The following is a 27,480-nucleotide window of genomic DNA, read 5'->3' as shown; positions in this document are numbered from 1 at the left end:
CCTTTGATGGAATTTTTTAACCACAAGATCTAAAAGTCTGGAAATGGCTCTCTGAAAACAAGCCCTTTCCGATGCTGGGAGTGCTGTGTCTTTCGTGCTGTGTCCCCTTGATGGTTAATCCCCTTTAAAGGCCACTGGTATGATTTATCCCGGCAAAGTACCTCCTAAACTCCGCTAGCAATTTTTTTTGACTGGATAGATAAACTTACGAACGTCTATAAGTATATTTAAAAAATGACTTCGTTCGTTTAGACTCCAGAGGGCGCCACCAGATTTTTCTTATTTTCAGGGACCTCGATAGCCTGGTCACATTTTCCGTATCCTCAGGTGGTTTCGGAGGATGACGATTCCGAGGATACCTCGTCCTTATATTTCTTACACTATTAAACGCCTCCCTCCGACGTCTGGAATTCCTCCGGCGGGAATCCCTTTTCAAGCGGCATTTTATGTTCCCGCCACTCCCGGAGCGGTGTCTATCCAGGATCTCCAACGTTTCCGGCTCCATTGCATGGCAAGGAATGAAAACAATTTTGGTTTAACAAACATTTTATTTATATACGTAATAATTTCTAAGTTGGATGAGTAAGTAGTATGAATGGAAAATGTCAAAATTGTCAACGGCAAAAATGGCAAAGAAAAAAACTAAATTTCCAAAAAAAAATATGTTTCGAATAAACGCAATACAAACAAAAATAATTCAACCCTGTTGATAATTTTGGATATCCAAATAAATGCCATGGAACTAAAGGGGAAAATGGAAATTTAACAGACAACTATAAACAAAAAATTAACCATGCAAGGATTGGTGTGTGCCTGACTGACTCTTCCGACGAATACTATAAGTGCCTTCTAAATCCAGGGGCTCTAGAACTTGCGGGCAAGGACCCTCTCCTTGAACCGTAGCGCCGACTCCCTCGCGGAGTTGCACCTGTCCTCCCCCGGTTTCGGTGCTTGCTTTTGGCCTGGTTTCTTGTCCTTGGAAGGCTCCTCGCGGAATCCGCTCAGCAGGTTCCTCGGTTTCTTCTGCTTCGGAGTGCTCGGCTCCACGCGCATAATGCCAGACTTGGTCCTGATTAGCTCGATGCTGTTTTTGACCGGAGTTCCCTTCAAAACTGTGATGTAGCCGGCGTTGTTTCGGAAGCGAGTCACCTTCCGGTTGTGGTTCTCCTCATCGGAGCTGTTCAGCTTGGCCTGCTTTTGCTTTTTGCCGCATTTTTTGGCATCCATCTGCGACTTGGCCCCCAACTTGTTGGCCAGAGAGCGTGGCTGTGAAGAAAGGCATGAAGATTACACCTGCCGCATCTAATAGCATGCAACCCTTACCTCTTTGGCGGCCGCCGATCCCGTCAAGAGGTTCACGGCATGACCCACGGCCTGGCGGGTTGCCTGCAAGCGCTTTATGTCCTTTTTGGCACCGGTTGTCGGCTTTGCTTCCTTTTTGGCCGATATGATGGCCGTGTTGGTGCTGTTCTTGGGCAACTCCTCGGTGTCCCGATTATCACTAGCTACGGTCCCCATCTCCACGGCTTCGGGAGCATCGTTTCCAGGCTTGGCGCCCGACATCGAGGATCGCTTAACATTCTTGGGCTTTCTGCCGCCGGCAGCAATTCGCTGAAAAGGAAAACACGAACCCACTACAGACTCTGCTAAAATGTAAACAAAAATGGTATTCTCTTACCTGTTTCTTCTGGTTCATGACTGCCTCGTTGCCGGCCTGGAAAATTTTGCAGTACTCCATATACTCGTCAACGGTCTTGGTTTTGAACAGCGACTCCGGTTGCTTGGTCTTTGGTTTCAAGGCTTCGCGGGACGTGGACGGCTGCTCTTCAGATACCTTCGAGTCTTCCTTCAGGGGCTCCTCCGACTCTTCCTTTTCCTGCGAGATTACTTCGGTGGGAGGCTCTTCAACAGCATCTTCCTTCAGCGACACATTCCTGGATGCGTTGAGGGACCTTCTCGGTATCTCCCCTTCCGAAAGCTCTGAGTTATCATCGAGGCTCGCCTCGGAAGATGTGGATGCTTTCTCTAGTTCGGAAGTAACTTTTTCCAAATCTCCAGCATCCTCTGTATTTTTCTCTGCGGTCTCTGCGGAGTCCGGAGGCGAGCTCTTCAACCGCTTGCGATCGTGGCATAGTTCCAGCTCCTCCAGGTCCTCAGGGGCGCCCGAGAAACTCTTAGAGAGATGCTTTCGCTTCAGGCGCTGGCGCTCGGCTACCATCTCCACGAAGGACGTCGAGGGGCAGAAACTGTCGTTGCCCAAGCCTCGATCACTGCGTCGCTTAAGTTTGGGCTCCTTGGCATTGAGCTCCGGACTGGCCGTGTAAAGGGACTGGCGACGGGACTTCTGGAGCGGGTTGAACATGGTGGCCAGGTGGCGCAGATCACTGGAGGCCAGCGTGTCGAGAAGGGCGGCCTCTTCATCGGAGGATCTGGCAGACGTCTTCTTGGAGAGCCCATCAACGCCGGCCGCAGGCTTATCGCCCTCATCCGACTCTTCGACCTCATAGACTTTGTTGGACTTTGAGGTTTCCAGTTCCTTTTTGGAAGGCTCATCCTTGGAGAGCCCATCACCGTCGGCTGCTTGTTCATCGCCCTCATCCGACTCTTCCACCTCATAGACTTTGTTGGACTTGGAGATTTCCAGTTTCTTTTGGGAAGGCTCCTCCTCTTTATGCGCTTCGGGTTCCTCAAACTCGTCGGAGTCCATGATTTCGTAAACGCTGGCGCTGCCTTTGAAGGAGGCCTTCTTGGACACCGGCTTCTCCTCTGAATCCGTGGAGGAATCGTCCCCGATTTCCGTCACGTCCAAGCGTGGTACTGTCTTATTCAATCGCTCCGATTTGTTCAGCTCATTGAGCACCATTCTCCTCGAGTTTTCCAGCTCGGTCTCCGAGGCCTCGGTGGTGGAGTTCTTGCCGCTGTTGTTCATCTTCTGGGCGGCGTCGCTCAGACGACTGGAGTTCAAGCAGTTGCTCTTATCATGCTTCGTCTCGGATATCATCTCGATGGAGTCTTCACTGGAGTCTGGCACTACGATGCGGTTGCGCTTCTTTCCGGCCTTTGGTGTGCGCTTCTTCTCAACCTCATCACTCTCTTCTTCCTCATCGTTGGAGAAGCAGAGGGCGCCCAAGTCCTCCTCATCGTTATCGGAGACCACAAAGGAGTCGTCGTCTTCCTCCTCCTCCCCGTTGGACTCTTCTTCGGTGTCCTGACTGCCCACAGACTCGCCGTGGGAGGGAATCTCGTTCTCCTCGATCTCGCGTCGCTCCGAACTGTCCATGGAGTCACCAGACTCATAGTTCTGCGGAGCCTCCTCCGCCTCATTGTCCACGAATTCACACTTATTCTCCGAATCGTGCTCCTCCTCGTCTTCCTCCTCACTAAACAGCTTCACAGTTTTGGGAGACTTCAGGGGCTTGGGAGGTGACGTGGCGAGTTCTTCTTTCTTTTCAGATGCCAGCTGATTGAAGGGCTTGATAACATCGATTTCAGGAGGAGCCGGGTTGAACTCCGCTTCGCTGGGCACTTGGTCTTTAGCTATAGGCGTTGAGCTGCTTCGGCCCTTGCTGAGGGCGGCAGGCTTGGGTGTCCGGATGGGGGTCTCCGGTTTGAAGGCGCTTGTCCGGTTAATTGGGACTTTGTCACGACCCGGAGTCTTTGGGAATCGTATCTTTTCATCCTGGGAGTCCACGTTGTCACCCTTGAAGCCCACCGATTTCTTCTGCTCCCACTTTGGAGAGCCTTGGACAGTCGCCACCACCTGAACCACATCTTCTCCGTCATCATCAGAGGGCTCATCCACGTCCATTGGCTCCGGTGAATCCAAATTTTCACGAGAAACCCCAAAAACAAACTCTGTTGCCGCAGCCGGACCAGCCCCATTTTGTGCTTTAGGAGTAGATTTCAGATCGTCCTTCTCCTCTGGCAAGTCCTCGGCGTCCAAAAACAACTCGACCGATGATAAATTTTTGTGTGGTGTGGCTTCTTTGCTATTAGTACTCTCCGACGGTGCCTCGGAATGTTCTTCTTGGGGAGTTTCTTTAATGTCTTTTTTTAAAGTTTCAGTTTGCTTGACAAGCTCCTCGGAATGTTCATTTTTACTTGGAGTTTTGGCCTTTAATTGGGGAATTGGGGGAGTCGGTTGCCCATTCAGTTGAGATCCTGGCAGTTCTTTAGGTTTCTCTGCAACAGAGGTCTGCAGCTCCGGGCTCACAGGCTGCCCATCCACTTCCTGGGGTTGTTCTTGTGTTTCAGGAATATATGTTTCTTCCAGGGACTCATCGGGAGCAAGTTTCTTGGAGGAAAGGGAAGATTCGTTCAATGCTTTTATTTTTTCCACAGGCAAAGTGCTCTCAACTTTCACTGCTGGTGACTCAGTCTTCTTGGAAGACTCGGAGGAGTCTTTGAGGGGTGTGTTTGCAGCTGTCCTTCTCAAGGGAGTCTTCTCCAGTCGGACAGCCAACTTGTTTGTGAACTGTGCATTTAAGTTCTTCTCCTTAGTCTCCACCATGTGCTTCTCCTCCTTCACAGGTGTTTCTTCAGAGGATACCTTGCTAGGTGGTTGCGACGTAGGCGTGTTGCTCTTGGAGCGATTGACAGATGGGGGAGTCTGCGACATGGAGCGAGTCACCCGTCTCTCGCCGACGGGAGTGCCTGTGCGCTCCGAGGGCTCCTCCTGCTTAACATCCATCTCCTCCGCTGTTTCCTCTTTGAGGGGCAGCTGCTTCATAACGGACCGGGTGGCCTTGGCCGGAGTACGAGCGGTCCTCTTGACGGACGAGGGAGTAGAGGGCTCTGGGGTCTCCCCGCGGGCTACCGAAGCCCGGGTGGAGCGAGTCGGAGTACGCATTTCCATAGTGGCCGAGTTCAACCGAGTTCGGCGAGTGGGACGCGGCGAGGCAGTTCCTGGAAAAAGTCGGCTATAAATCCATAGTTCCTCTTCAGGGGCCTCCTTACTTACCCCTATCGCCCGCAGTGTCCAACTGGGGTGTCCCGGGACGGCTGTCCGTGTCCAGCAAGGACATACGGCGCGTGCGAGCCCGCGTCACTATGGAAGACATGTCAAAAATATTTTATTAATTTTGTATGCTTTTAGAAAGTTTTAGAAAGATGTCGAGTCAGGACGACGGCGGAACTGAAATGAAAGTTGGGTGCGATGGATTTGACAAGTCGGGAAGTACGGATGACAATGGCGAATATCCGGAACCAGGGCCTACTGATCCCGTTGCCTTTCTTTCGCTGTTCGGAAGTCCAACTCGAATGCACTTTCACTCCCTGGCCCCTGGCCCGCCCAGTTACCTCGAGGTCCTTCCGAGCTTTCTGTGTTCTCCTCCATTTGGCTTCCGCTAATTACTATAACAAAACAATTTTTAATGGGTGTGAATTTAACTGTTAAAAGTTAAACCTCTCCACGAAACTAGAAGGAACAAACTGAAGGCACGCCATGTGTAGTTGGAGCACGTTATGCAACACTTGCCTAGCTGTTGCGCTTTTTTGGCGGCTTCATAGGTGGCCGTTAAATTTGAAAATTTTATTTGGAGTTATGTTTGTTTTAGGCGAGGGACATTTCAGTAGTTAAATTTTAAATTTTTGGAGGGATTAAAGCTATTATTTTACAGTTTAATGGCCCTTTCATTGAATTAAGCGGAAAAGTAAGATCACTGCTTACGTTTTCCAACACTATCAGTTTCCAACAAACCGGATTTAATAAAACGCGCCTAATTTGAATAAAAACAACGGCTATTCGTTTCGCTATTTGCCCCCAGGCAATAATTAATTTGAAATTATGTCAATACTTCCACTACAGCTCTTCCCGAGTTGAAAAATATGTACTGAAGAGATGAGATTTCCGGTTTGTTTCTTTTCTTACATGGCATACTTTATTGTTAGTTTACATTGGATGAACAAATCTTCCAAGATTATAACACCTAAAACATATAATAACATCTTTGGCAATGAACCGTTTTTTCCTAAACCTGATTCTGCTTTGCGAATTCTGGATTAAACTGACTATTGTACTTTTGGACTATTTTGGGCGTGGGAGCTGGTGTGGACGCTACACTAGCGGGTTCCTTGGGAGCGAACAGGGCTTCGGAACGCAGCCGCTCAGCCATCTCTCGTCTCAGGCGTTCCCTTCTTAACCTGTCCAGATTTTCGCGCTTCTGGTGTTCAGCAGCCAGGAGTGATTCTTTCTTGGCCTCCCTTTTGTGGCTCTTATGTGTTTTGCTTTTCTTGTGTTTCCTTTCCTGTTTCTCCTTTTTCTGCTTCTTGGACTTGGAGTGTGAGGAGCGTGACGAGTGGGCTGGTGATGACTCCCCGGGTGGGATCGTCGGGATCCTTTCTCTTTTCCGTTTCGTTGCCTCCTTGGTCCTTTTCTCCGGCGGCAGCAAGGCATTAATCAGGGTTAAAGGATCTTGGGCCAACTTCTGCTTCAGATGAAGTTCCTTAGCGTTAGGATCGCCAACTTCCTCTCTTTTGGGTGCTACTTCGTACCAGCTGCGCACTTTCAGCGCCTCATTTGTGTCCTGGCCCAAATATGTGAGGTAGCCGATCTGCTTCTCGTACTTTTCCTGTTCTTCCTTCTTCTCCTTCTCCAGCTCCTTATTGGTGGTCTTCACATGGTTCTGGTAGTCCTCGAACAGGTTCAACGGCGCTTGTGACTCCGCCTCGTTGTGGACGGGTGCACTTTGTGCTTGGGAAGTCTTTTCAGGGAGGCCCGATTGGCGGCGCAGGAAGTTTATGCGGGCCTCGCTCTCCTATAAACGTATATATCCGAAAATAATCATAGTAACAAAATATAAAACACGTTCGAGGCACGTACCGCTAGCTCTAGTTTCTCCTGGCGCTTCTGCTCCTCCACTTGGGCCGCCGCCTCGTCGCGGCGCACTCGGGCGATGTTATCCTTGGTGCGCACATGCCACCTGTATATAAGACTATTTAGAGTAAAGTTCTTTAAGCGAAGCTGCTAACTTGCCGTTTTTTGGGTAAAATATTCATCTGAACAGACTTTTGTTTATTTTGGGTGGAAGAAGTGGTTGTAATTAGAGCAGAACATCGATGCCGATGATTCTTTAACGATGGTTCCTTCGACTTTCAACACTGAACTGTAAGCTAGATGTGAACTATCGTGGCATGGTATTTTTGTGGTTCCGACTGCCGTTGGAAAACTTTTTGTGTGTTTTTAAACCTGAGGTGACTGAAAAGAAAATTTTCTTTACGGTTTGTGTTTTCGTTTCTTCTTTTCTCCGAAATTTCTAAGACCAAGATAAGACCAAGAAAATACAAGATATGTATTTGAAAAATTTCGATATAAACTTAACTTTTAATATAAATTTGACTTTTAAGAACGAAAGTTTTTAATGCGCCTTGAATATGTGATATATGTGAGCTGCAAATTGCGAGGTTCACCCATTTATTATTGCCGTCCCAGATACTTCAACACACGAACTGCCAAAGCAGGCACAAAAAATATATACAAGTGACAATACACAAAAATAGCCTCCAAAAAACTTTTCTTTTTTGTTAGTTCAGTGTTTGTTTGGCTGGTTTGCGTTGCCGCCCAAGACCCACGCCACGCACCGCGCGGCCAGTTTGAATTGCGCGCCGCTCTTGCAAAATTAGGTAATTTGCGGTACGTTAGGAGCGCGCGGGGCAAGCCAGTGTTGCACAACGGCACGACACATTGTCATCAGTAGAGGGGGCGAAGAGTAACCGGTTCGCACATTCCCACCCGGTTCGCGAAGGAGAGAAGAGGAAGAGAGATAGGTAAATAATGTGACCGTCATACACAAAAAATGTTCATACATTTTTACCCACATCTGTCAGAAGTAGAAGGGGCAAACGCGAAGTAGAAGAGGAAGAAAAGAAAAGCGCAGCTCTGTCCCGATTCCGAAAAAAGTCTGAAAATAGCGAAATCCGGAACAACCAGGACACAAAGACTGCCAGAAGAGCGCCCGCATCCCGCATGCCACTCCCCGCCGGATCGCGAGCGCCCGGAATGGCCACGGATCCGCAACAGCAGCAGCAACAAATCCAAAATAACCAGCAGCAGCAGCGAGTTCTTAAGCAGGATGGATACTTAGATGTGGGCGAGGGGAATGACGGAGGAGGCGGCGTTGGCGGAGTAGGCGGTGGCGCTGGAGGCGGATCGGGCGGCACCCCCTCCCGTCCGTTCGAGATGCGCAACGTCGTCTACCATCCGCAGCTGAACGTGCTCCTGCTCTTCGGCCAGGGCAACACAGTCAAGGTGCTGGACGCCAACTCCGGAGTGATTCTGCAAACTTATCAGCTCGGCGCAAATGGTGAGCAAAGTGGATGAAAATAACCGCACACTGCTACACGGGCACTGCTACACTGCTACACACACCGATTAGCTCGCTTGCACGAACACAGCACACGCATACTGTCGCACCCGAATGTCAATACAGTGGGGAGCCTCAAATTAGAACCCATACAGAGAAAAAAATACTGGGGGCTAGTGTTCATCATCTGATTTGAAATTGCTGGGCCTATTTCGCAAGGGATTGCATCCGTGAGATACTCCTTTGGGTATAATTTTTATTCATGCTGGTTAGGACGGCGGGCTTAATCTCTCAAGTCCTTCCAATAAGGTCTTCTGATGCATCATTCGCCTTTGGGGCAGCCCGTGGGGCAGAATTGCACTTTTCTATGTAATTGCCTCGCAGTCGGCGCTCGTCTCAAGGGCTCATGTGTGTATGCGTTTGCAATAATTTTGAGGAAAGCTCTTCTCGGCCGAACTGAGCTCATCTTGGAGTGCTGAGCCTCCTGAGCCCTCCTGGGACCTGAAAAGACTACTGACAACCTGTCGTACGTCGTACGTCGCCCCACGAACGCCTCTATTGTTGTTTTTCCTGATTAGCCATCAGCTACAGCGGCGGCCAGCACTGGTTCTAGTCTGTTATTGTTTTTGTTTTGCTTTGCTTCTATTACGCAGTTGTTCTGTGCGATGACCCTTCCGCCCCCACGCCCAACACATGTCTGGTGCCCTCTACGGAAATGTTTTTTCGGGAATGTTCCGGTCCTTAAATGAGCAATTTGCCTTGTTTATCCCGGAATTCTCTCATGAGAAAGCTCGGAGATATGTTCACCGAAGCGTTAAATATTTAAAAAATCACTAGCGGGCTCCAAGAGAATTTGTGTTGGGAAAGGTCAGGTTCGATATGGCTATGACCTTTTTCCCAAATGCTTTTTTTTTTTTATTTTTGGGATATTTGTTTGCGAATCATTTACTTATATTTGGCACAGCGCGCTCTGTTTTTCTAATGGTCTCCTCCCCTACTCTTCCTTTGAAGGCGACAACATACAGGGTCGCTATATGCCCCTCCAGGACAAGATCCTGTTCTGGGATGGCCACAACCTAGGCCTGCGCGGCGACTACAACGGCGTGCTCTTGCTGGACACCATCCTGCAGGCGCCGATTGGCCAGAACGACGACTACATCAAGCTCGAGATTATACTCTCCGAGGCGATCATCTTCCAGAACTGCATCAGCGAGCTGGAAAGTGAAGGACTGGAGTGTCCCTGCGATATCAGCAACGAGCTGACCCAGAAGATCAACCAGGCGCAGTTGAGTGCCAAAAAGGGCATAAAAGCACAGAGGGTTTGTTTCTCTTTTCCCCAATTCCCCAATTCAGACCACCCGACTAACCCTGTTTCTCCTGTACAGTGGAATACAATCTGCTTGGAGGTGCCCTACTCCAGTTTGAAGCTGGTGGCCAACAATGTCGTTATTCTGCTGAAGCGGCTGGAGCGCCACATACCCGTTTTGGCCATCGCCTCGGCGATCAACGAGCGCCTCACCGACATGCTGATGGGCTCTCGAGTGCCCGAATTCGGCTTCGGCTACAGCAACTTCCAGCGCGTGCTGATGCACTCCGAGTCGGTGCGGCGCCAGACCTTTGAGAAGTGGCCCCACATGGACTACAAGTGGGCGCTACCAGATCAGATGGCCCAAGCTGGTTTCTACCATCAGCCATCCTCCTCGGGGGAGGACCGTGCCATGTGCTTCACCTGCAACGTGTGCCTCGTCTGCTGGGAGAAGACCGACGAGCCGTGGAGTGAGCACGAGCGGCACTCGCCGCTCTGCCCGTTTGTCAAGGGCGAGTACACTCAAAACGTTCCACTCTCCATCACCTACGCAACCAATCCGGCCCTTCCTGCGCCGGGTCTCGGATTTGATATCATTTCGAACAGCGACTACGCCAATGTCTTGTGCACCAGTTGCTCCCAAACCGGAGAGCTGAGCGTGTGGAGCATCGAACGCCATCTGAAGCTGATGCACAGCATCCATGTGCCCACTCTGCTCAAGGACGTCTTCGAGGAGAGCTTCGAGTGGGCCCGGGTGACTGCGATTTGTGTGCTCCCCAACGCCAGGGCACGCACCAAGGTAAACTACGTTTACTCGTCGGCGAATTACGGAGGACCGTCGGGCGGAAGCGTGCCTGGCTCTCATTCGGGCTCCACAGCCGGCTCGGGTGGAAAGTTTGGCAACGTGAATGGCCAGACCATAACATCCACTTCCACACTGCGCGCTGGCGTCGTCGGCTCGAAGATTGTGCTCGGGGTGAGTGTGCGCCAGAGCAGCGGCGAACTAGCCCTGCGAATGGTGGTGCTCAATGTGGTAGAGGCGGACCGATCGAGCACCAGCGAGACCTCGGCCAGTGCGAGCAACGACAGCGGCAGCGTGTCGAGTATGGGTGGTCAACTCATGAAGTCCTCGTCTCCGATGGTGAACGGTGAGTTGGGGAAACTAATCAGTGATATGTGATATGTGGTCGTAACCTTGTTCATTTCTTTCAGCAACCAACGAAACAAATGCGGCTGTCACCCAGGTGAACATGGAGTCGAAGGACGACGACAACAAAGCCATGACGCCCTATGAGAAGTTTACCGACGGATTCGACAGCAATGGCTTCGTCTCGGCTCTCATGACCTACAACAAGAACAACGGGGTTAGCCAGAACACGGACGACGCCTCCGTCCTGTACGACTTCGATTTGTGCACCTTGTCCCAAATCCTGGACCACAACATGGAGGATCCGCTTAGCGGAATAATGGTTGGAGCGAACACCGTCAATGTCAGCAATCTGGGACTGAGCAACGAGATCGATAAGCTTGTGGAGGATGCCGAGATGGCGCACCAGAACAACAACAATAATAACAACAACAACAACAACGAGGCCAACTCCCTCGGCGGAAACTCATCCAACAACAATAACATTATGATTAACGGAAGCACCAATGGGAGCAGCAGCAGCGACAAGATGTCGGCTTCCGAGGAGATCGATTGCGTGGTGGAGAGCTGGACGAGCGTGAAGAGAATGAATGCCATGGATGGCAGTGCCTCCAGCAGCAGTGCCAACGGAGTGGCCCACCACTCGTTCCAGGAGATCATTGAGATAGCCGAGATTCTGCCCACCACCCCCAAGTGCAATCAGTTGCTGGTGAAACTGCTGCGCACCAAGGCCCCGGAAACGGAGGGCAGCAAAATAATCATGGCCACAGTAGCCAAGGAGGAGGAGGAGGAAATGGAGGATCTAGAGCAGCAGCACGACGAAGCCATGGACACCTACAACAATGCGGACGGAAACGTGGCGGCGCAGCTCCTGGTATTCGACTATGATGACACGCAGATCTCAAACGACTACACGCTGGCCATGACCTTCAGTCGAGCCAAGTGCCCCAAGCAGTTGTGTATCCTGCCGCACTTTAACCCCTCCGTGGAGCACAAGGACACTGGCTCCATTTGTGTGGTGTGCGCGGACGGCACCGTGGAGATATACTCATTGGCCGACTTCCAGGGCACTACACTGATTGAGGAGGAGGGCGAACACTTCGAGTCGGTGGTCTACTGCCGCAACCTGGACAGGTTGTGCTGCTGCTCCCGCCAGGGAGGGCTGTTGTTCTACTCGCTGAGTGAGGGAGAGAACGATTCCGGCGACGAGCTTCTTGAAATGGAGGACGACTGCAGCACCACACTGACTCACGCCGCGGACCTGAGTGTCACCGACGGCGCCCGCAACGGAGGAGGCGTGGCAGATCAGAGGGGCAATCCCTTGGCCGCCAGTGATTCTATTAGCGTAGATGTGGCCAATGAGGCGGCGGCCACTGGAAGCAATCCCAACGGCGTTCAGACATCTCCCTCGTCGGCCTCGATGGCCGGAAACGCCAATCTGCTGGCGTACAAGGCCACTGATCTTACCTTGGACGACCTTAAAGTCTTCTACGCCCTCACCCAGTTCGACGACAAGCTCACTGTCTATTCTGCCGAGGTGCCCAGTTGCTGGAACGATCTCGGGCAGGTGCAGAAGCAGCGTAAGCAGTCGCAGAACATGCGTCATGGAGGCGACGATCGGGACTTCACCCGTACATGGAGATTGCACAACGATGCGTAAGTCCTTTGCTAATCCTAAAGCTATATCCCTTCATGGTTAATTCTCCGCAGTACCACTTGGGACGAGCACATCATCGAGCTGAACCTGGCTCAGCCGGTCTCCTTGGGGCACATCGACCTGAAGTTCACCGTGTTCCAGCAGTGCTCAAATCCCGCAGCCATTCAAGTTACCCTGCTCAAGCAGAACACCAATGGATTTGGCTACCGCATGAAGGGCCCCCACGCCAGCTACAAACCCAACGTCATAGACGACAACATTGATCTCTCGTATAGTAAGTAGTCCTCGAGTCCTGATTTGTTCAGTGCCGCAGATTTGAGATCGGCTTTCTTTGCAGTTGCCAATGACAATCCCGTTCTCAGCGAAGAGTACTTGCTGGCCCACAACGCAGAAGTCCTGGCAGGGCCCATCGAGCTCTCTTCGTGCATCGACCTCTGCGACCAAGGAGGCACCGCCACGCTCACCTCGCCGAAGCTCTTCAAGACGCGCACTCGAAACTTCTTGCTGCACATCAAGACAGTATCGGACCCATCGAAGGAGGGCCAGAACAAGACGAGGGGTACGTAAGGTCCTGGGACTGGCATAGCGGAGGTAGAGAGTAATCCTAATAGACCCAAAAAATGTCTTCCCGGTCTACGTGGTCTTCCTTTCTATGTTTATAATTCCATTGTGGTTGTTCCCATTCTTTTGGCCAAAAGTCAATGAAATTTGTGTTGCCGTCTGTAGTATTTGGTGTGCGCGGTTCCATGCATAGGATGTTTGTTTGCTATTAGAGATAACTAAACTGTCGTTCGCTTGGCAACCACGAGATCCAATGTAGAGTCCCCCACCCGTCGCCGCCAGTCACGAAGTTTGTGTTTCTAAATCGCCACATTTTGCAGCTTCACCCCAGCGGCACAAGCACTCGCATCAAGTAGAGGCCTTGGTGCAGCACAATAGGCCTTCTAAGACCTCCCTTAACCTGGCCAACATGATCAGAGTGGTCAAGAGCTCGGCCCTCAAATTAGCGCCCGCCATGATAAACGCCACTATTAATATCATTCACATGAACAAGCCCAAGTCCGCTGTCGCTGTCGAGACCCCGATGATTTTAAGCAAGCTCATGAAACCCAAGCCCGCGGGCCAGCCCGCTGCAGTTGCTCCCTCAGTGGTGGCGGCGACGGTAGGACGCGCCCAGCAGGAGCAACTGCTATCGTGTAGGGAAGGTACATCGTCGTTGCTTCGTCTAGCATTTGATATTCTAATCCCTGGAGTTACTTGCCAGCTAATGAACTTTATCTCCCATGTCTCCTGCAGGCTGCGATTGGCTGCACGAGATTTCCATCAGTGTGCGGGCCGTGAAGTCCCACAGCCGGATCAGCAATGGACGCATGCAGCGAATCGCCATGCTGGAGAGCAACAACCTGCTGGAGCAGCTCTTCCGGATTGCTTGTGATCCCGCCTCGAGCCCGTTGGCCAAGAACCTGGCTCTCGATGTGCTCAATTGGATTTGTTTCATCCGGCTGAATCGCTACCGTTCTCCGAAATCGGAGCGCTTGAAGGAGCACATCAACAAGCAGACTGCGGCCGGCATTCAGGACCTTCTGGCCCAGCAGTTTGAGTGCATCTCCCTCTGCGAGAAGCACATTGAACAGCTCCTGCGCAACTGCGTCATATACAGCGAACGGGGCACCGCGCACAAGTGTGTTAAGCTGCTCATCATGCTAACAGAGTACGAGCCATTGTCATCCCTACTGATAAATAGGAAGTGTGTATTAACCACCCGCTTTTTAACTTCCAGGGGCACCACCAACCTGCCTGCGGAGCTGCAGCTGCATTCCACGTTGGACAGTAGCTTCAAAGCTGCAATTGCCAATACGTTTCCTGAGCTGCCCAGGGCTCAGTGCGGCAGTGTGGTGCGCTGGTACATGATGCTCACATGTGCCACCTCCACCGCCGAGTCCCACAACAGCATCTCCGAGCAGGCCATCGGCCTCTTGAAGGAAATCGCAGGCGAGATAGACAAGCGCTGGGATCCGTACTGTGCCCTGTTGAGCACCCGGTTCGGACTCTACGGCTATCCCTTCGAGCCGGAGATCTTCGACTTTGATTTCCCGAACATTAATCGTCACGGAAGCAGCTCTTCAGTGGCCCTCACAAATGTTATTCGCAGCAGTGCCACAATCCTGCCTGTGACTGGATTGGACATCAAGCGGCTGAGCTCCATAGGTGGGTGAATGAAACACCACCGCTTTCCTTTCTTAAGCCTTTCCTTTCGTGTAATTTCTAGACGGAGTTGACTTCCGCACTTTCCCGTATCTCATCCGGGGCAAGAGCATAAGCAATCAACTGCGCGGCTTGTTGGAAGTCGTCCAGCTCCACTTCACTTGCGTGCAAACCTCCGAGGCAACTCGCATTGACAACATAGACAGTGTGGCGGGCAGTGCCGCCGCCAGTGTGGTAATCGAAGATGTAATGATGCTGCCAAAGCTGGTCGTGGCCAAGGAGAAGGATGAGGAACTGGTAGGATTGCACTGCGACTGCACTTTGAAGATAACAAGTAACACCTTTTTAATTCTCAGCTTAACGATCTGGTCAACGATGTCGAGTGCTTGGTGGAGGAAATGAAGGAAAAGGAGTCTAAGGTGGACAGCGACACCTTTGGCTTGGTCAACGGCTTCAAGGACAAGACATGTAAGTAACTCTCGTATGCGATGAATAAAGAACGAACTTTACAAGTCAAGTTTATGCTCCTTAGCTGTTTCCTCGTTTATGGATCTGGAGTACGCCCTTAAGGAAGAGGTCAAAATCGAGAAGGCTGCCATTATGAACAAGAAGATATCCAAGTTCCTGCCCACCCTCACTCTGTTCGACAGCTACATCAAGAAGATCAACGAGCAAATCTCGTTTGATGACTTCGGGAAGCTGGACAATTGGGAACCCAACAAGAGTGGCGCCACGAGCAGCAATTTGATAGCTTCCGACACCGCTCCGGTAGGTGCTTTGGACGAAACTCCGCGAGAGCTCCAGCAGCAGCCAGAGGCGGCTCAACAAGCCCCCTCATCCGGGGATAGTGTCCTGGACGATGCCACAGAGAGTGAGAAGATCTTGGAGCACTTGAGCGCCAATCCCTGCCCGCCCATTGCGTGGCACAAGCTGATCACTCCGCCGCCAAAGCAGATGATTGTAATCGATCGCATTCACTCGGGGGCGCGACGCTTCGTGGTCCTGGACTTTGGCCAACACATTTTGCTCACGGACTTGGTTATTCCCGCATGCGATGAGCTCACCTCCCTGAACATCGACATCTGGTGCTTCGATGAGGAGACGGACTGCACACGCCTGGCCCAGGTCAACGACATCCAAACCAAGACCTTGGTGTTGAGTGACATTCAGCCTCCGCCGATATGTCGCTACCTAAAGTTGACCATCATAGGCAGGATCGGCATGTCGTCGACCAAGTGCAAGATCCCCCTAGGCCGTTTCTTTGGCCACCCCGTTGTTCTGGAGCACGATGGCTATGGGGATCAGCTGATGCGCTACATCAAGCAGCCGGCCCAGAGCCTTCAGTCGCAGCTCAAGTCCCTGAACGCTCTCTATGAGGATGTGCACTGTCGCTACAGCTTGGCCAGCTGCAAGCTCATGGACCTGCTGGCCCCGATGCGGAATAGCGAGCTCTCCAACGTTGCCCATCTGCAGGCGTTCATCAACAAGCAGCGGGACGAGGAGCTGAGTGGCTTGGACAACAGCAAGGTGGTCACCCTCTACGATGAATGCATGCTGCTCCAGTACCAGATCAATGTAATCCGGAATGTGGTATTCCGCTTGGAGCGGGCTCTCTCACCGAATGGTGCCTTGCGAGTCCCTCCCACTCCTGGGGATTCTGTCGAGGAGATTCTGCGCGCCGCTTCGCGAGACAAGCTGCGAGTGCTCAGCCTCAGCTTGGTCGAGGTGCTGCTCCACTTCTCCATCGAGTGGGGCATCAAGAACATTCTGCCGGTGCACCAGAAATTCAACGCAGCCACTGCAAAGGCGTTGTTCAACTCGCTGGTTGTGTACGGCGACGCCCAGCTGCAGCTGGCCACCTGCTCGCTTCTAGTGAGGATGTGCTGCTTCCAGCCTTGGTGGGGCGACTTCCTGGCCGACACTTTCTGCAGCCTATTCTCGGCTCAGAACTGCAAGGCTTTCCCGCAGGACCGGTAAGTCATCACTCATCCACTTAAACCGAAAATAACTCCTTCCTTTACCCCGATTCGCAGTATCTTCTTCCTGCTGACCTACCTGGGCCGTCGCAGCATTGCCATGGGCGCCTGTCGCTCCATTGTGATCGATGCCGTCCTGAAAACGCTCGTCAAACTCCTGGCCCCCATTTCACCGCACTACAAGTTCCAGTCCGAGCAGCCAAGCACATCGGCCAGTGCTGCAGAACGCGGTGCTGCCATGGGAGCTACCTCCGATCTGCAGCTCATCACCTGGCTGCTCCTGTTCCTCTCGGTGTGTCTGGATGACAACGAGCGGAAGGACAAATGTAAGTTTGGGAAGCAATTAGGACCCTTTTTCTCGATCAAAGGACATCATTTTCGTCAACTAATCTTTGCAGCCGCCGCTCGCTGGGACTTCATGAGCTGCGAGAGCGACTTCACCAAGACAAGGCCCAACAATACTCCGAACAGCAAGCAACTTCGGTGCTTCAAAAAGCGCATTATCCAGCAAAACAAGTACTCGGTGCAGCCATACACGGATTGGGGCAAAAAGATCTACATGATTCAGAACGAGGTAGGGTTGAACTGCGTGAGAAAAATGGGGGTATGGTAATAACACTTCCGTATCATTGCAGCACCCCGGTATTTTCATGGAGCTCTCTACCAAGTCGAAGGGAAGTGGAGCCAGCAAGTCTACCTCTACTGGGGGCAAGGTCAATATAGGCTCATCCGGCTTGTTTGTTTCCGCTGGGAGCTCAGGCGCCAGCAGCGGATCGAAGGGAGTTGGCTCTGGGACCACCGCTTCGCCGAAGCACCAGGACTCTCCCGTGGGCGACGCCGGCCAACGGGACAGCAACTTCGACAAAGGACTGAAGACACTGCGCATGGCCAACATAAAGGTGGTGATTCGGGGGCTGTTCGCTCTGCTCCTGGAGATGGACTTCGACTGCAACATGGACCAGTTCCTGCTGACCTGCAAGGTCATTGCCCGCCTTGTGGCCGCCTGTCGGCCGTCGGTGCAGCTGTGCAAGATTGTGACAACAGCCCAGCTGGAGCAGCTCATTCGCCTGTCCGTGTGGAACGACCAGCAGCAACCTTGGGCAGTGCACGCCATCACCTGTCTCCTTCAGGTGAGTAAAACAAGCTCTTTGGAAGGATAATGCTTTAAAATTTCGTTTCCTAATAGGATCTCTTGGATGCGGACAAGCAGTTCAGGGATAGCGATGCCACGCCCACAAACGATGGGCAGCGATCCATGGAGGCAGCTGTGCAGGACACGCGGGATCTGTTCAGCGATTACACGTGTAAGTATTTGGGGCATTCAGGAAGGTTTTCACAGTAGGACACGGCAGATAAATGCATGTAACCGATTGTTTTCAAAATAACTAATGTGAGCGCAATGTTCCGGGACAACGCACTGTCGCACGAAATTCCATTTTTATTGATGTTTGATTTAATCAAATGAACAAGAACAAAAGAAATGAACTTTCCACTCTTTTAGCAACTGCTTCCTCGTGCTCCGAGGCACAATTTGAGATGCTGATGCCGACAGCAAGAGAGTTTTATCAAGAGGGTAAACATAGATATTTTTTAACCGTAGAACCTTTCCCGGCATGGTATCTATACGCAGGTTGTTTCACAATCCCATGGCCAGGTGCTTCCAGGGTCCATAAATGTGGTGTTTCTGCTGATGGGTATTCACGAATTCGACCCACCCCATTGAGAAATGGGGTTTCAGTCACAAGGTCTGTTCGCATGTCCTAAAGCCCCCTTTCGACTGCCAAATGAAAATTATCTTACCAAAAACTCCTAACGATTCAAATCCATTTGTGGACCCTGGTAGGAAACTGCTTACTCCAACAGCTTTTAGTTGCAATTCCAATTTCCTTCCACACTTTGCCTTCAACTCTCGCGTGGCCTTCATTGTTTCCCCATCCCTCTTCTAGCAGTCAAGTACAACTACCTGCCGTCGCTGATCGAATGCGACGACACGGAGTTCGACGAGATGCTCAACGACATCGACATGATAGAGCGCACCAAGCCAGTAACCAAGAAGGAGAGCAACGCGCTCTGCAAGAACACGTTCAACTTCTTCTGCAAGTCCATTTCCATAGCTCTGGACTCCCGCTTGGACGCCGGTCTGGAGCTACACGTCGAGACGCAGCTGAGGCGGCTGACGAACCGAACCTCGTTGGATCTCTACTCCTCGCTGCCGCAGGTGCTCACCAACGAGTTTGTTTCCCCGCCACCGGAGGCTGCACCCTGGCCCGAATATCTAACTCAGTTGTGGTCGGGCACGGAGTACAACGGCCGCAACACGTATGTGATGTTCAAAACGGTATTCGATTCCATTCTGGCGGATCTGCATTACGAAGACACATGGGTCCATCTCGAGCAAGTACTGCAGATGTGGCTCACGCTGAACTGCGAACTGTCGGATAAGCCGTATTCCAGTGGGATTACCCACACGGATGTGCCAAAGATTCCATTTGGCGCCAACGCAGTTCAGGGACTGCTGCTGGCCCTGGCCTGGCACAACGACATCAAGCTGCGCACATGGTGTTTGGGATTCCAGTGCTTGTTCCTCGCCTGCAACTCTCAGCCCATTGGGGAGGACGTTGATAGCACCAGGATCAACGAAGTCATAGTAAACGATGAGAACTTCGAGAAGATGCTGTTGCGCTTTTTCTCGGGCTACGGCATGAGCTCGTCCATAATCACAAACCGCTGCGTAAGTTCCCACATCCCTTTCTTCAAATGGGTCGCTTTTTCACTTCAACCTCGAATTTCAGGCTGGCCCAACCATCTGCAAGCACTTGCACGAGCTGCTTCTTTGGCTGCACAGCAAGAGCGAAACCAGTGGCCTTCCCTGCAAGCGACGGCTGAAGGACATACTGCTGCACGTGGTGTTGCAGTTGGTTCAGCCTGGAGGCGCCATCAGCAACCAGCAAGGGCCCATCGATGCCCAGAACCAGCTGGTGCGCGATGTGCTCCTGATGCCGAACGACAAGGGCGACCTCAACATAGCCTTGAAGATCATCGAAAGTGTTTGTGAGTGTTCATAGGGTCCTCTTTGAATATCCGTGGCTCACTTTTTGCTTTACTCCAGCCTTCCTGGTCTACAATAACATATCCAACGGCGAGAAATTGCAGTGTCAGCGGGGCAACGAGAGCAACAATATCGGCAACAACTTCAGCAACTTGTTCGCCAATGTACTGGGCTCGGAGAACCCTGCCAAGCAGAATGCCACAATTTGCGACAACTCGCTGATCATAAACCTGATGAAGTTGTGCGGGCACATGGTGCTGACGGAAATGCCTCGGCAACCTAGTGTAAGTCTGCACCATGTTGGCTAAAAATGATACCACATACTGAAGATACTCTTATTTTTTAGGAGGTCACGATTCCCGAAGAGGAGGAGCTGTCCAACCAAAGTCAGACCGACGAAACCAAAGCCGAGCAGCTTAACACCGAGGGACACCGCAGCAAAGTGCCATGCATAGCGGATTGGGGTTGGTCCTCTCAGTTTTTTTGACCCGATCTGGATAGGCTCTAATAGATTTCTACTAATTTCAGTGCTGCGGCATTTTCCCACAATGAAGCGTCTTTTCGGCACGCTGTCCCAGTGTTCCACAAACACCTTCACTATGTCATCGGGATGCTTCTTCTCCCTGAAGTCCAATGTGGTCTTGGACGATCCGCAGACCATAGCGGACAGTGTGTTTAGTCTGATGCTGACTCTGAGCGACAAGGCTTCCAACCCGCGGCTGGTGGTGGCGCCTATTTGCCAGTACTTGGAAGAGAGTAAGTCGATCTGCGTGAACTCACTGAATGAAGTGTTAAATATATTCTCTTAGCTACTATTCAACGGAACGCCTCCTTGCCGCGGTTGCCTCTGTCGGAGCCCTTCCTGTGGTATGTTTCCAAGATTCTGGAAGTTACGGCGGCCGTGCAAACTTTCACCCAACTGGGGGGCATCATGATTATCTGCCACAACTTGGTGCGGCTCAATAAGACAATCATTAACATGCAGCCGGGATTGGTGAGCGAGCTTTGGGAGACTTCCTCTGTGCCTCAGAAATAATCCCTTCCGCTGTTTTCAGATCTCAATGATCATGCAACACATGACGCGGAACACACGCCTCAAACTGAACACTCACGTAGCAGCAAGCAATGTCTGCAAGAAGTCTACCACTCCGGGCGGCACCACGGTGGCTGCGGCAGCTCAGCCACCGAGGAGTGGAGCCCAGTACGATGGCCTGATCAACTTTGCGCCCTTCTCTCACATCGTGTCCGAGAACGACGCTGCCCAGAGCGCCGAGGTGCTCATCTCCAATCCCAACACCACGCACCGGCGGCCGCGATCCCCAGCCTGGAGCTACATGTTCTACCCCAATGAGACTCATGTGGATCTCACCATTACCCTGCCCACTGCGATCCTCTTGAAGGAGGTGCAACTGGTGCCGCACACCTCTAGCTTGGCGTCCTGTCCTTCGGCAGTGGCATTGGAGCTGTCTAGGGACTACGGAGTGGGCTCCATCCCAGTAGGGGCGCCTATGGCTACCACGGGACTGACCTGCATTCGGCTGAAGCTAGCGAAGGCGGAGGTGGCCACAAGCATAGTCCTGCGGTTGTACAAGTAAGTGGAAGCAACTGAATCCGAGAGATTGGAAATATAGGAATCTCATTTTTATAGACCCAAGGACTGTGGAAATGTCGGCCTGGTGCAGATCGCTGTCCTTGGGCAGACAATCTTTGGCAATCGGTTGCAGGGCCTGCGGTCACAGGGTCCCTTCATGGACTCTCTCGCGTCCTGTTCTACGCCGCTGCCATCAGGAGCCTTGGCAGCCATAGACTCGGACACCTTGCCCGATGACGATGCTTTTGCCAAGACTAGCATCGGCTGGGTACGCATCTTGTCGCGCTGCTTCCATGTGGCCGCTCTGCAACCGGACAGTAAGCTCTCCGACTTGATCGCCGCCTACCCAGCCTCCTATCCAGGGTTCCTAGAGGCCTGCTGCTCGCTTCTGAACATCATGCCGATGATCCCGAGTCTGGCGCAGCAACATCTCGAGACTATACTGCTAAAGCTGGGGGCCTACAACCACGAGCTCAGTCTGCAGCTGTTAAGGACGCTCCTATGGCACACCACGCCCCAAGGTATGTTTCCAACTCCTATAAACTGGAAGAAAAAAATGCTCATGTCCTTCTTCCTCCCTTCCTTCTTTACAGTATTTAAGCTCTCCAGTGACGCGGTGTGCGATTTGATTCATGAAGTGGTAACCGGATCGGCGGAACACTTGGTGGACAAGCTTCGTGTGCTCATAGACTGGGTGATGCAGCTGCACGACAACTACTCGAAGCAGGCGCGCTGCAACAACCCTCAAAGTGGCTTTGTGAAGGTCATTGCGTCGATTCTGTGGAGAGTTCACGCCCAGCAGCAGTTGCCCGAGCTGCCGCTGCTCATCTCTTCCTCGCTGTTCGAGACGTGCTTCGAATGGGTCTCGAACCTGGAGCACGATGAGCCCCTAAAGAGCAGCTTCGATTCCCTGCTCTGTGCCCTGTGCTACATAAAGCCGGAGCTGTTCAATCAGCTCTTGGTGAAGCTGGGGGTGAAGCTTGAGCCGCCGGCGAGGGGACAAACAGACGACAGCAAAGTTCAGAGCGGCAGCGCCTGGTTCCGACGCGCGGGCGGTGAAAACCTCACAGTTCTTCTGCAGCGTCCCACATTCCTCAAGACCCTGGCTCTGGCCTGCCAGTCTCCAGCAGCTGTCTATCAGATGTTGGACTCCGGCTTACCCAAACTACTGGCCCACGCGATATTAGAGTACTGCACCCATCTGCTGCCAGGGTCAGAGCAGGGAAGCGCTGCCGCGGCTGCGACAAGAGACCAAGCTACTTTGTCAGCACCCAGTGAAGAGGATTCCTCGCTCACGGACTTTGACAAAGCTGAGGCGAACGCCAGTAATAATGCTCCGCTGCTAAGCAGCACAAACGTACCAAAAGTCCTAGACTTTTTCGCGGAATGCTGTGCCGAAGGACCCATGCGGGACTGGCTGGGTACGATGCAGGGCTCGGTGTTCTGGAAACCTCTACTCCAGCTGCTGTGCAATACCCATGCCGCTCACTTCAGCAATACCCTGCCCATGCAACAGACCTTCATAAGGCTGGAACGGGCCACCATCAACTTCTTCACAAGAGTGAGCGCCTGCCACCCCGGCAACCAGGAGGTTTTGACCGCCTTGCTGATTGGGGCCATCATTTGCAAGCCACTGCGCTCCCCGCAAGGAGTCCGGCCCACCATCTCTGGCTTCACCCGGCAGTTGGTGCTGCAGCTGCTGCTAGAGAATGAACACATCAACGTGTCCGTTAGGAGTATGCAGCCGCTCCAGCGTCGGGACACCCTTTCCGCCATCATGGGCGGTGCTTCGGGAACGAGCGGTGCCAGCACCAGCTTGCCCGTAGCGGCGGTTAACAACCACCCAGCCAAGAGGAGCAGTGCCCACCACATGCTCTTCACAGTGACCACCAACACCACATGCCAGGAGATTATGCAGAATTGCGTTAGCGGTGAGTCGTGGGAATGTATTACTAGGATAATTTCTTGATTTAATTGTTCGAGTTTTGGGCCTCTATTTGTTGGAATTAGTTTTTGTTTATCACATTTTATGTTTGATCATTTTGATTAACTTGTTTTTATTTCGTTTTCCTCGGTTCTCCCTTTTAGTGTTTAGTAACTTAGTTTACCAACAACCAACAGATCAAAGGGCTGGGGAGCAGACCAGCTCTTCCACTTCCGCCTCGAGCAGTGGACTTGCCGGCGGAAGTGCCGCCAAATCCTCTGACGGCAAGATCGACAAGAACAGCTTCATAAATTTCAACAGCATGGAGGCGGGAAGCATGGAGTTCCTTACCGTGGGAGCCGCTGTGGCGGCTAAGGACAAGCGGATCAAGGACGCCAAAAACCAGGCGGCGGTCAACAAGGACAAGGAGACGCAGACTAATAGCCTAAACCTGGCGCCCAGTAAGGATTTGATGCTTCTTTAGAAATGTATAGTTTCTAAAACTCGACAATCTTTACAGACATTTTCAACGTGGAAGAGTTCCTCTTGCAAACGGCCAATGCTGCCAATGGGAATCAGCTGGTGGTACCCGAGTATCCGGACATACTGCTAGCTGGAGATGCCACCATCTCACAGGTTTTGGCCACCTTACGAGACGCTGGACACTCCCTGTCGACGCCTTGCATCACGTTCAACCTGGTCCCCCAACAGCGGGGGTCAGATGAAGCCATCGATGTCAAGAAAACCAAAGCCGTCTGCACGGAACCATTGCCGTCTCCCTTGCAACGGTTCTCGAGCAGTGGTGGTCTCTCCCTGCTAGCCCATTATCTGCCCACCGTTTACCCAGAGCATTCTGGCCGCAAGGCAACCTCGGTGACCAGCGAAAAGGAGAAGAGCCCCCCGCTCTCGGACTGGGTCAAGTTGGAGCCCAACGATGAGATTTACGAGGACTTGGAGGACACCATTTGCGAACCGGCAGCGAAGCAGACAACTGTCAGCTCGGTACCGCAGCATTCGCTGGCCGCCTTTGGTCTCTTTTTGCGCCTGCCCGCCTACTCGGATGTCCTGCTGAGGGACAAGCTGCGAGCTCAGTGCCTGCTTCGCCTAGTTCTGGGGGTTACTGGGGACGGTGAAGGAAGTAAGACTGCTTTAACTCAAGAGAGTTACTTGTTTACTAATCACTCTCCCATCCACAGATGACATTTACAGTTTGTCCCTCGCGCCCTCCCTGCCCACATTGCCCTTTGAGGTTTTCCGTCAACTTCTGGACAGTGTCCCGCTCTCTACGGACGATGGAGTTTTGCTTCGACGCGTCGTTATCGAGGTGGGTGCCATGCACCTGGTGCTCAACTGCCTGGGCATTTTCTCGCACCAATCGCACAACAGCAGAATCGGAGCCCCAACCTCTAGTTCGGTTGATCCCTCCCCCAGTGGAGGAAGTAGCGGAAGTAGTGGCAACGGAAACGGCAACGGAGGAAAGCCCAGTGCAGCTGCGGATGAGGCGACGCCCAGTGCCACCTCCGATGACAAGAGTCACATGTACTGGGCCAAGGGAACAGGCTTTGGAACGGGATCGACCACCCAGTCGTGGAATGTGGAGCAGGCCTTGCTGCGTCAGAAGAGCGAGGAGGAGCACGTAACCGTGCTGCTCCTGGTTTTGGCCAGCTATATCAATCCGGGTGACTGCATTCCCAGCGAAATGTGCGGTAGCGACATTCTGACGTACCACGATGTACGCGATGTAACGGGCGAACTGCCGCCCATCTTCCAAACCCTTCTGCAGCAGTCCTGTCTGATACCCGCCCTGAGCTCCTACCTGCGCAATGATTCTGTGCTCGACATCACCCGTCACATTCCGCTCTACCGTGCCATTCTGAAGTTGCTCAGAGCTCTCTCCCTGTCCAAGATGCTGGTCTCGTTGCTCCAGCCGTCAGTCAGCGGCAGTGGAGACAGCACTCCTCCCATTGCCGAGTTGCTCACCAACATGAAGACCTGCGTGGATACCTACGCCAAGAGGCTGAAGTGAGTAATCGGTGGCCAAGTGAGCCACGTCCTCAATCAATTTATAATATATATTTTTACTCTTTCACAGAGTCAACAAAAAGTCAAATATCAAAGGTCAAACCCATCAGTTGACCTTCAATATCGACGACGGCGACGATGAGGGGCTAGCCCTGCTCATTCCGGACATTCACGAGACAACCGTGCTCGTCCAGAGGACCACGGACGCCGATGCGTTGGTCAACAAACTGCACTCCAATGAGGACGGCAGTGGTCAGGTGGAGCGTCCGCTCAGCAAGTCCATCGAGCAGCGCTACCTTGAGCTTATGAAGAAACGCCAGTTCGACACATACGACATGATTGTGGAGTCGGACAACAACAGCTTCCGCTTTGTGGTGGCGCACCACTTTGAGAAGATGGTCCGACTGGCCGGCGACCGCTATCATCCGTCGCGGGTGAAGCGACTGGCCCAGGAGGCGGTGACCTTATCCACTAGTTTGCCGCTGAGCTTTAGCAGTTCTGTGTTTGTGCGCTGTGATACTGACAGATTGGACATCATGAAGGTATTATAGATTGCGCGTTAGGAGGAACTAATATTTTACCTAAAATTTTTGTTCAACCGCACTAGGTACTCATCACCGGACCGGCGGACACGCCGTACGCCAACGGTTGTTTTGAGTTTGATGTCTTCTTTCCGCCGGACTACCCCAACCTACCCATGCTCATAAACTTGGAGACTACGGGCCGACACTCGGTGCGCTTCAATCCCAACCTCTACAATGACGGAAAAGTATGCCTCTCGGTGCTAAACACCTGGCATGGCCGGCCAGAGGAAAAGTGGAATGCTCAGACCTCCAGCTTCCTCCAGGTTCTCGTCTCCATTCAGTCGCTCATCCTAGTTCCGGAGCCGTATTTCAATGAGCCTGGGTTTGAGCGCAGTCGCGGCACTCCCAGTGGAACTAACTCGTCCAGGGAGTATAATAGCAATATATACCAGGCCTGCGTGCGCTGGGCGATGCTGGAGCAGATCCGCAACCCCAGTCCCTGCTTCAGAGATGTAAGATTTTGTATTAAGATTCCTTTAATCAATGGTTAATTAATCATTTTGTATGTCTTAGGTCATTCACAAGCACTTCTGGCTAAAGCGCGAGGAGATCTGCCAGCAGATCGAGGGCTGGATTGAGGAGCTGAGCAAGCCTCAGTACACAGAACGGGCCAGTCGCACCATATCCTTCAACTCGATGGTCCTTAGACGCCACTACCGCCACTTGCGCGAAGAACTGGCCAAGCTGAAACCGCCGCGTGGCTTGGAGGACTTGGACGCACCCTTTAATCCAGTGGCCACACTACCACTCATTGATGTTTCTGCAGCGCCGGTAGCTGCTAGTGGGACGACCAATGTCCAGGTGGGAACGGATGACACAATTGTTCCGGAGCTTAACCTGCTAAACGAGAATGAGGTCGATGGAGACGGAGATGCTGATGCAGATGCGGATCCGGAAGAGGTCGGGACGCCCACATACTTCAAGTTCCCTAAGGAGGAGGAAGCACTGGAAGAGGTGGTGGAGATTCTCAGTGATACTGAGAACGAGAGCACTGTGTGGCAAGAAAAAGAGGAGGAGGAGGAGGAGGAGTCGCCGTGAATTGGGCTTAGCTGCTGAAAAGAGACGAATGTGATCTTGCTGCATCTTAAATGCCCCATATACTTTTATTTATACGATGCTAACAGAAGGAGTACGAGTTCGATGCGTTCTGTTTTACCGCCTTTAACTGTTTTAATTTTTGTAAGAGAGAGACTGCAACAGAACTTGGTGTGCTTTACTTAAATTGAAAATCATAATATTATTAATGCTAAATTAAAACAAAAAAAATTGCTCGTGCAGACATACTGAGATGCCTAAACTAAAAACAGCGAATATGCACTGTCAGAAAATACTTTCCATTCAAAATGAATATCCCACAACTCCATACAAATATGTATGATTATTGTATCGAACTTTTTATAAATGCTTATATAAACGAAATCTATCGATTTCTACAAGAATTATAAACCCGTGTGTGTATAGAATAGGCATGCAGCATGCGAGTCATTGAATATATCACAACTACAAAAAACAGTAACGAAACAGAAAACAAAACCACCAAAACCAAATTAATGTGTATTACAACTATGAATGTACGTAGTAATTTAGTTAAATATTTACAGCAAAATGTGAGAGCAGTTACTTTTTTCAATTGAAATAAAAACGAGAAATATATTGTTTCCTCCAAAATCATAAAATACAATTTATAAATAAATTTAAATTTTTAGTTTTTTTGGGTCT

The 27,480-nt window shown here is 51.7% G+C and overlaps 3 protein-coding genes across 10 annotated transcripts; 1 reads left to right on the top strand and 2 right to left on the bottom strand.

The window, feature by feature from the left end:
* Window positions 1–528: 528 nt before the first annotated feature.
* On the bottom strand, window positions 529–5,467 carry LOC6500311 (protein slender lobes). The gene is made up of 5 exons (XM_014911008.3): window positions 5,299–5,467; window positions 4,961–5,047; window positions 1,679–4,905; window positions 1,324–1,611; window positions 529–1,266 (listed from the first exon to the last, which is right to left on the bottom strand). The coding sequence occupies exons 1-5, from the start codon at window positions 5,333–5,335 to the stop codon at window positions 865–867; spliced, it is 4,041 nt and encodes a 1,346-aa protein (XP_014766494.1). The 5' UTR covers window positions 5,336–5,467; the 3' UTR covers window positions 529–864.
* Window positions 5,468–5,845: 378 nt separating this feature from the next.
* LOC6500309 (leukocyte receptor cluster member 1 homolog) lies at window positions 5,846–7,274 on the bottom strand. Its single transcript, XM_001952909.4, has 3 exons — window positions 6,974–7,274; window positions 6,821–6,920; window positions 5,846–6,755 (listed from the first exon to the last, which is right to left on the bottom strand). The coding sequence occupies exons 1-3, from the start codon at window positions 6,994–6,996 to the stop codon at window positions 5,970–5,972; spliced, it is 909 nt and encodes a 302-aa protein (XP_001952944.1). The 5' UTR covers window positions 6,997–7,274; the 3' UTR covers window positions 5,846–5,969.
* Window positions 7,275–7,469: 195 nt separating this feature from the next.
* Window positions 7,470–27,437, top strand: LOC6500248 (baculoviral IAP repeat-containing protein 6). 8 transcript variants are annotated; one of them, XM_014910967.3, is made up of 33 exons: window positions 7,470–7,764; window positions 7,825–8,300; window positions 9,312–9,619; window positions 9,686–10,754; window positions 10,819–12,409; window positions 12,464–12,684; window positions 12,748–12,969; window positions 13,292–13,615; window positions 13,707–14,121; window positions 14,191–14,618; window positions 14,680–14,912; window positions 14,972–15,083; window positions 15,148–16,588; window positions 16,649–16,917; window positions 16,990–17,165; window positions 17,227–17,721; window positions 17,778–17,895; window positions 18,093–18,164; window positions 18,538–19,322; window positions 19,384–19,642; window positions 19,701–19,924; window positions 19,987–20,104; window positions 20,169–20,396; window positions 20,450–20,634; window positions 20,696–21,231; window positions 21,289–21,752; window positions 21,825–23,162; window positions 23,320–23,616; window positions 23,676–24,293; window positions 24,352–25,177; window positions 25,248–25,719; window positions 25,785–26,213; window positions 26,275–27,437. In XM_014910967.3, exons 2-33 carry the CDS (start codon window positions 7,964–7,966, stop codon window positions 26,797–26,799), a joined length of 15,135 nt encoding a protein of 5,044 aa, XP_014766453.1. In that variant the 5' UTR covers window positions 7,470–7,764; window positions 7,825–7,963; the 3' UTR covers window positions 26,800–27,437. The 8 variants fall into 8 exon arrangements, with proteins under 8 accessions (XP_014766453.1, XP_032312164.1, XP_032312169.1 ...); XM_032456273.2 differs by lacking the exon at window positions 7,470–7,764 and having other exon boundaries at window positions 7,788–8,300; window positions 18,541–19,322; XM_032456278.2 differs by lacking the exon at window positions 7,470–7,764 and having other exon boundaries at window positions 7,788–8,300; window positions 23,353–23,616.
* Window positions 27,438–27,480: the final 43 nt, after the last annotated feature.

Source organism: Drosophila ananassae, chromosome 2L (assembly GCF_017639315.1).
Source record: "Drosophila ananassae strain 14024-0371.13 chromosome 2L, ASM1763931v2, whole genome shotgun sequence".
NCBI lineage: Eukaryota > Metazoa > Arthropoda > Insecta > Diptera > Drosophilidae > Drosophila > Drosophila ananassae.
The sequence above is the reverse complement of the archived record's forward strand: the minus strand, read 5'-3'. Positions and strand labels throughout refer to the sequence as shown.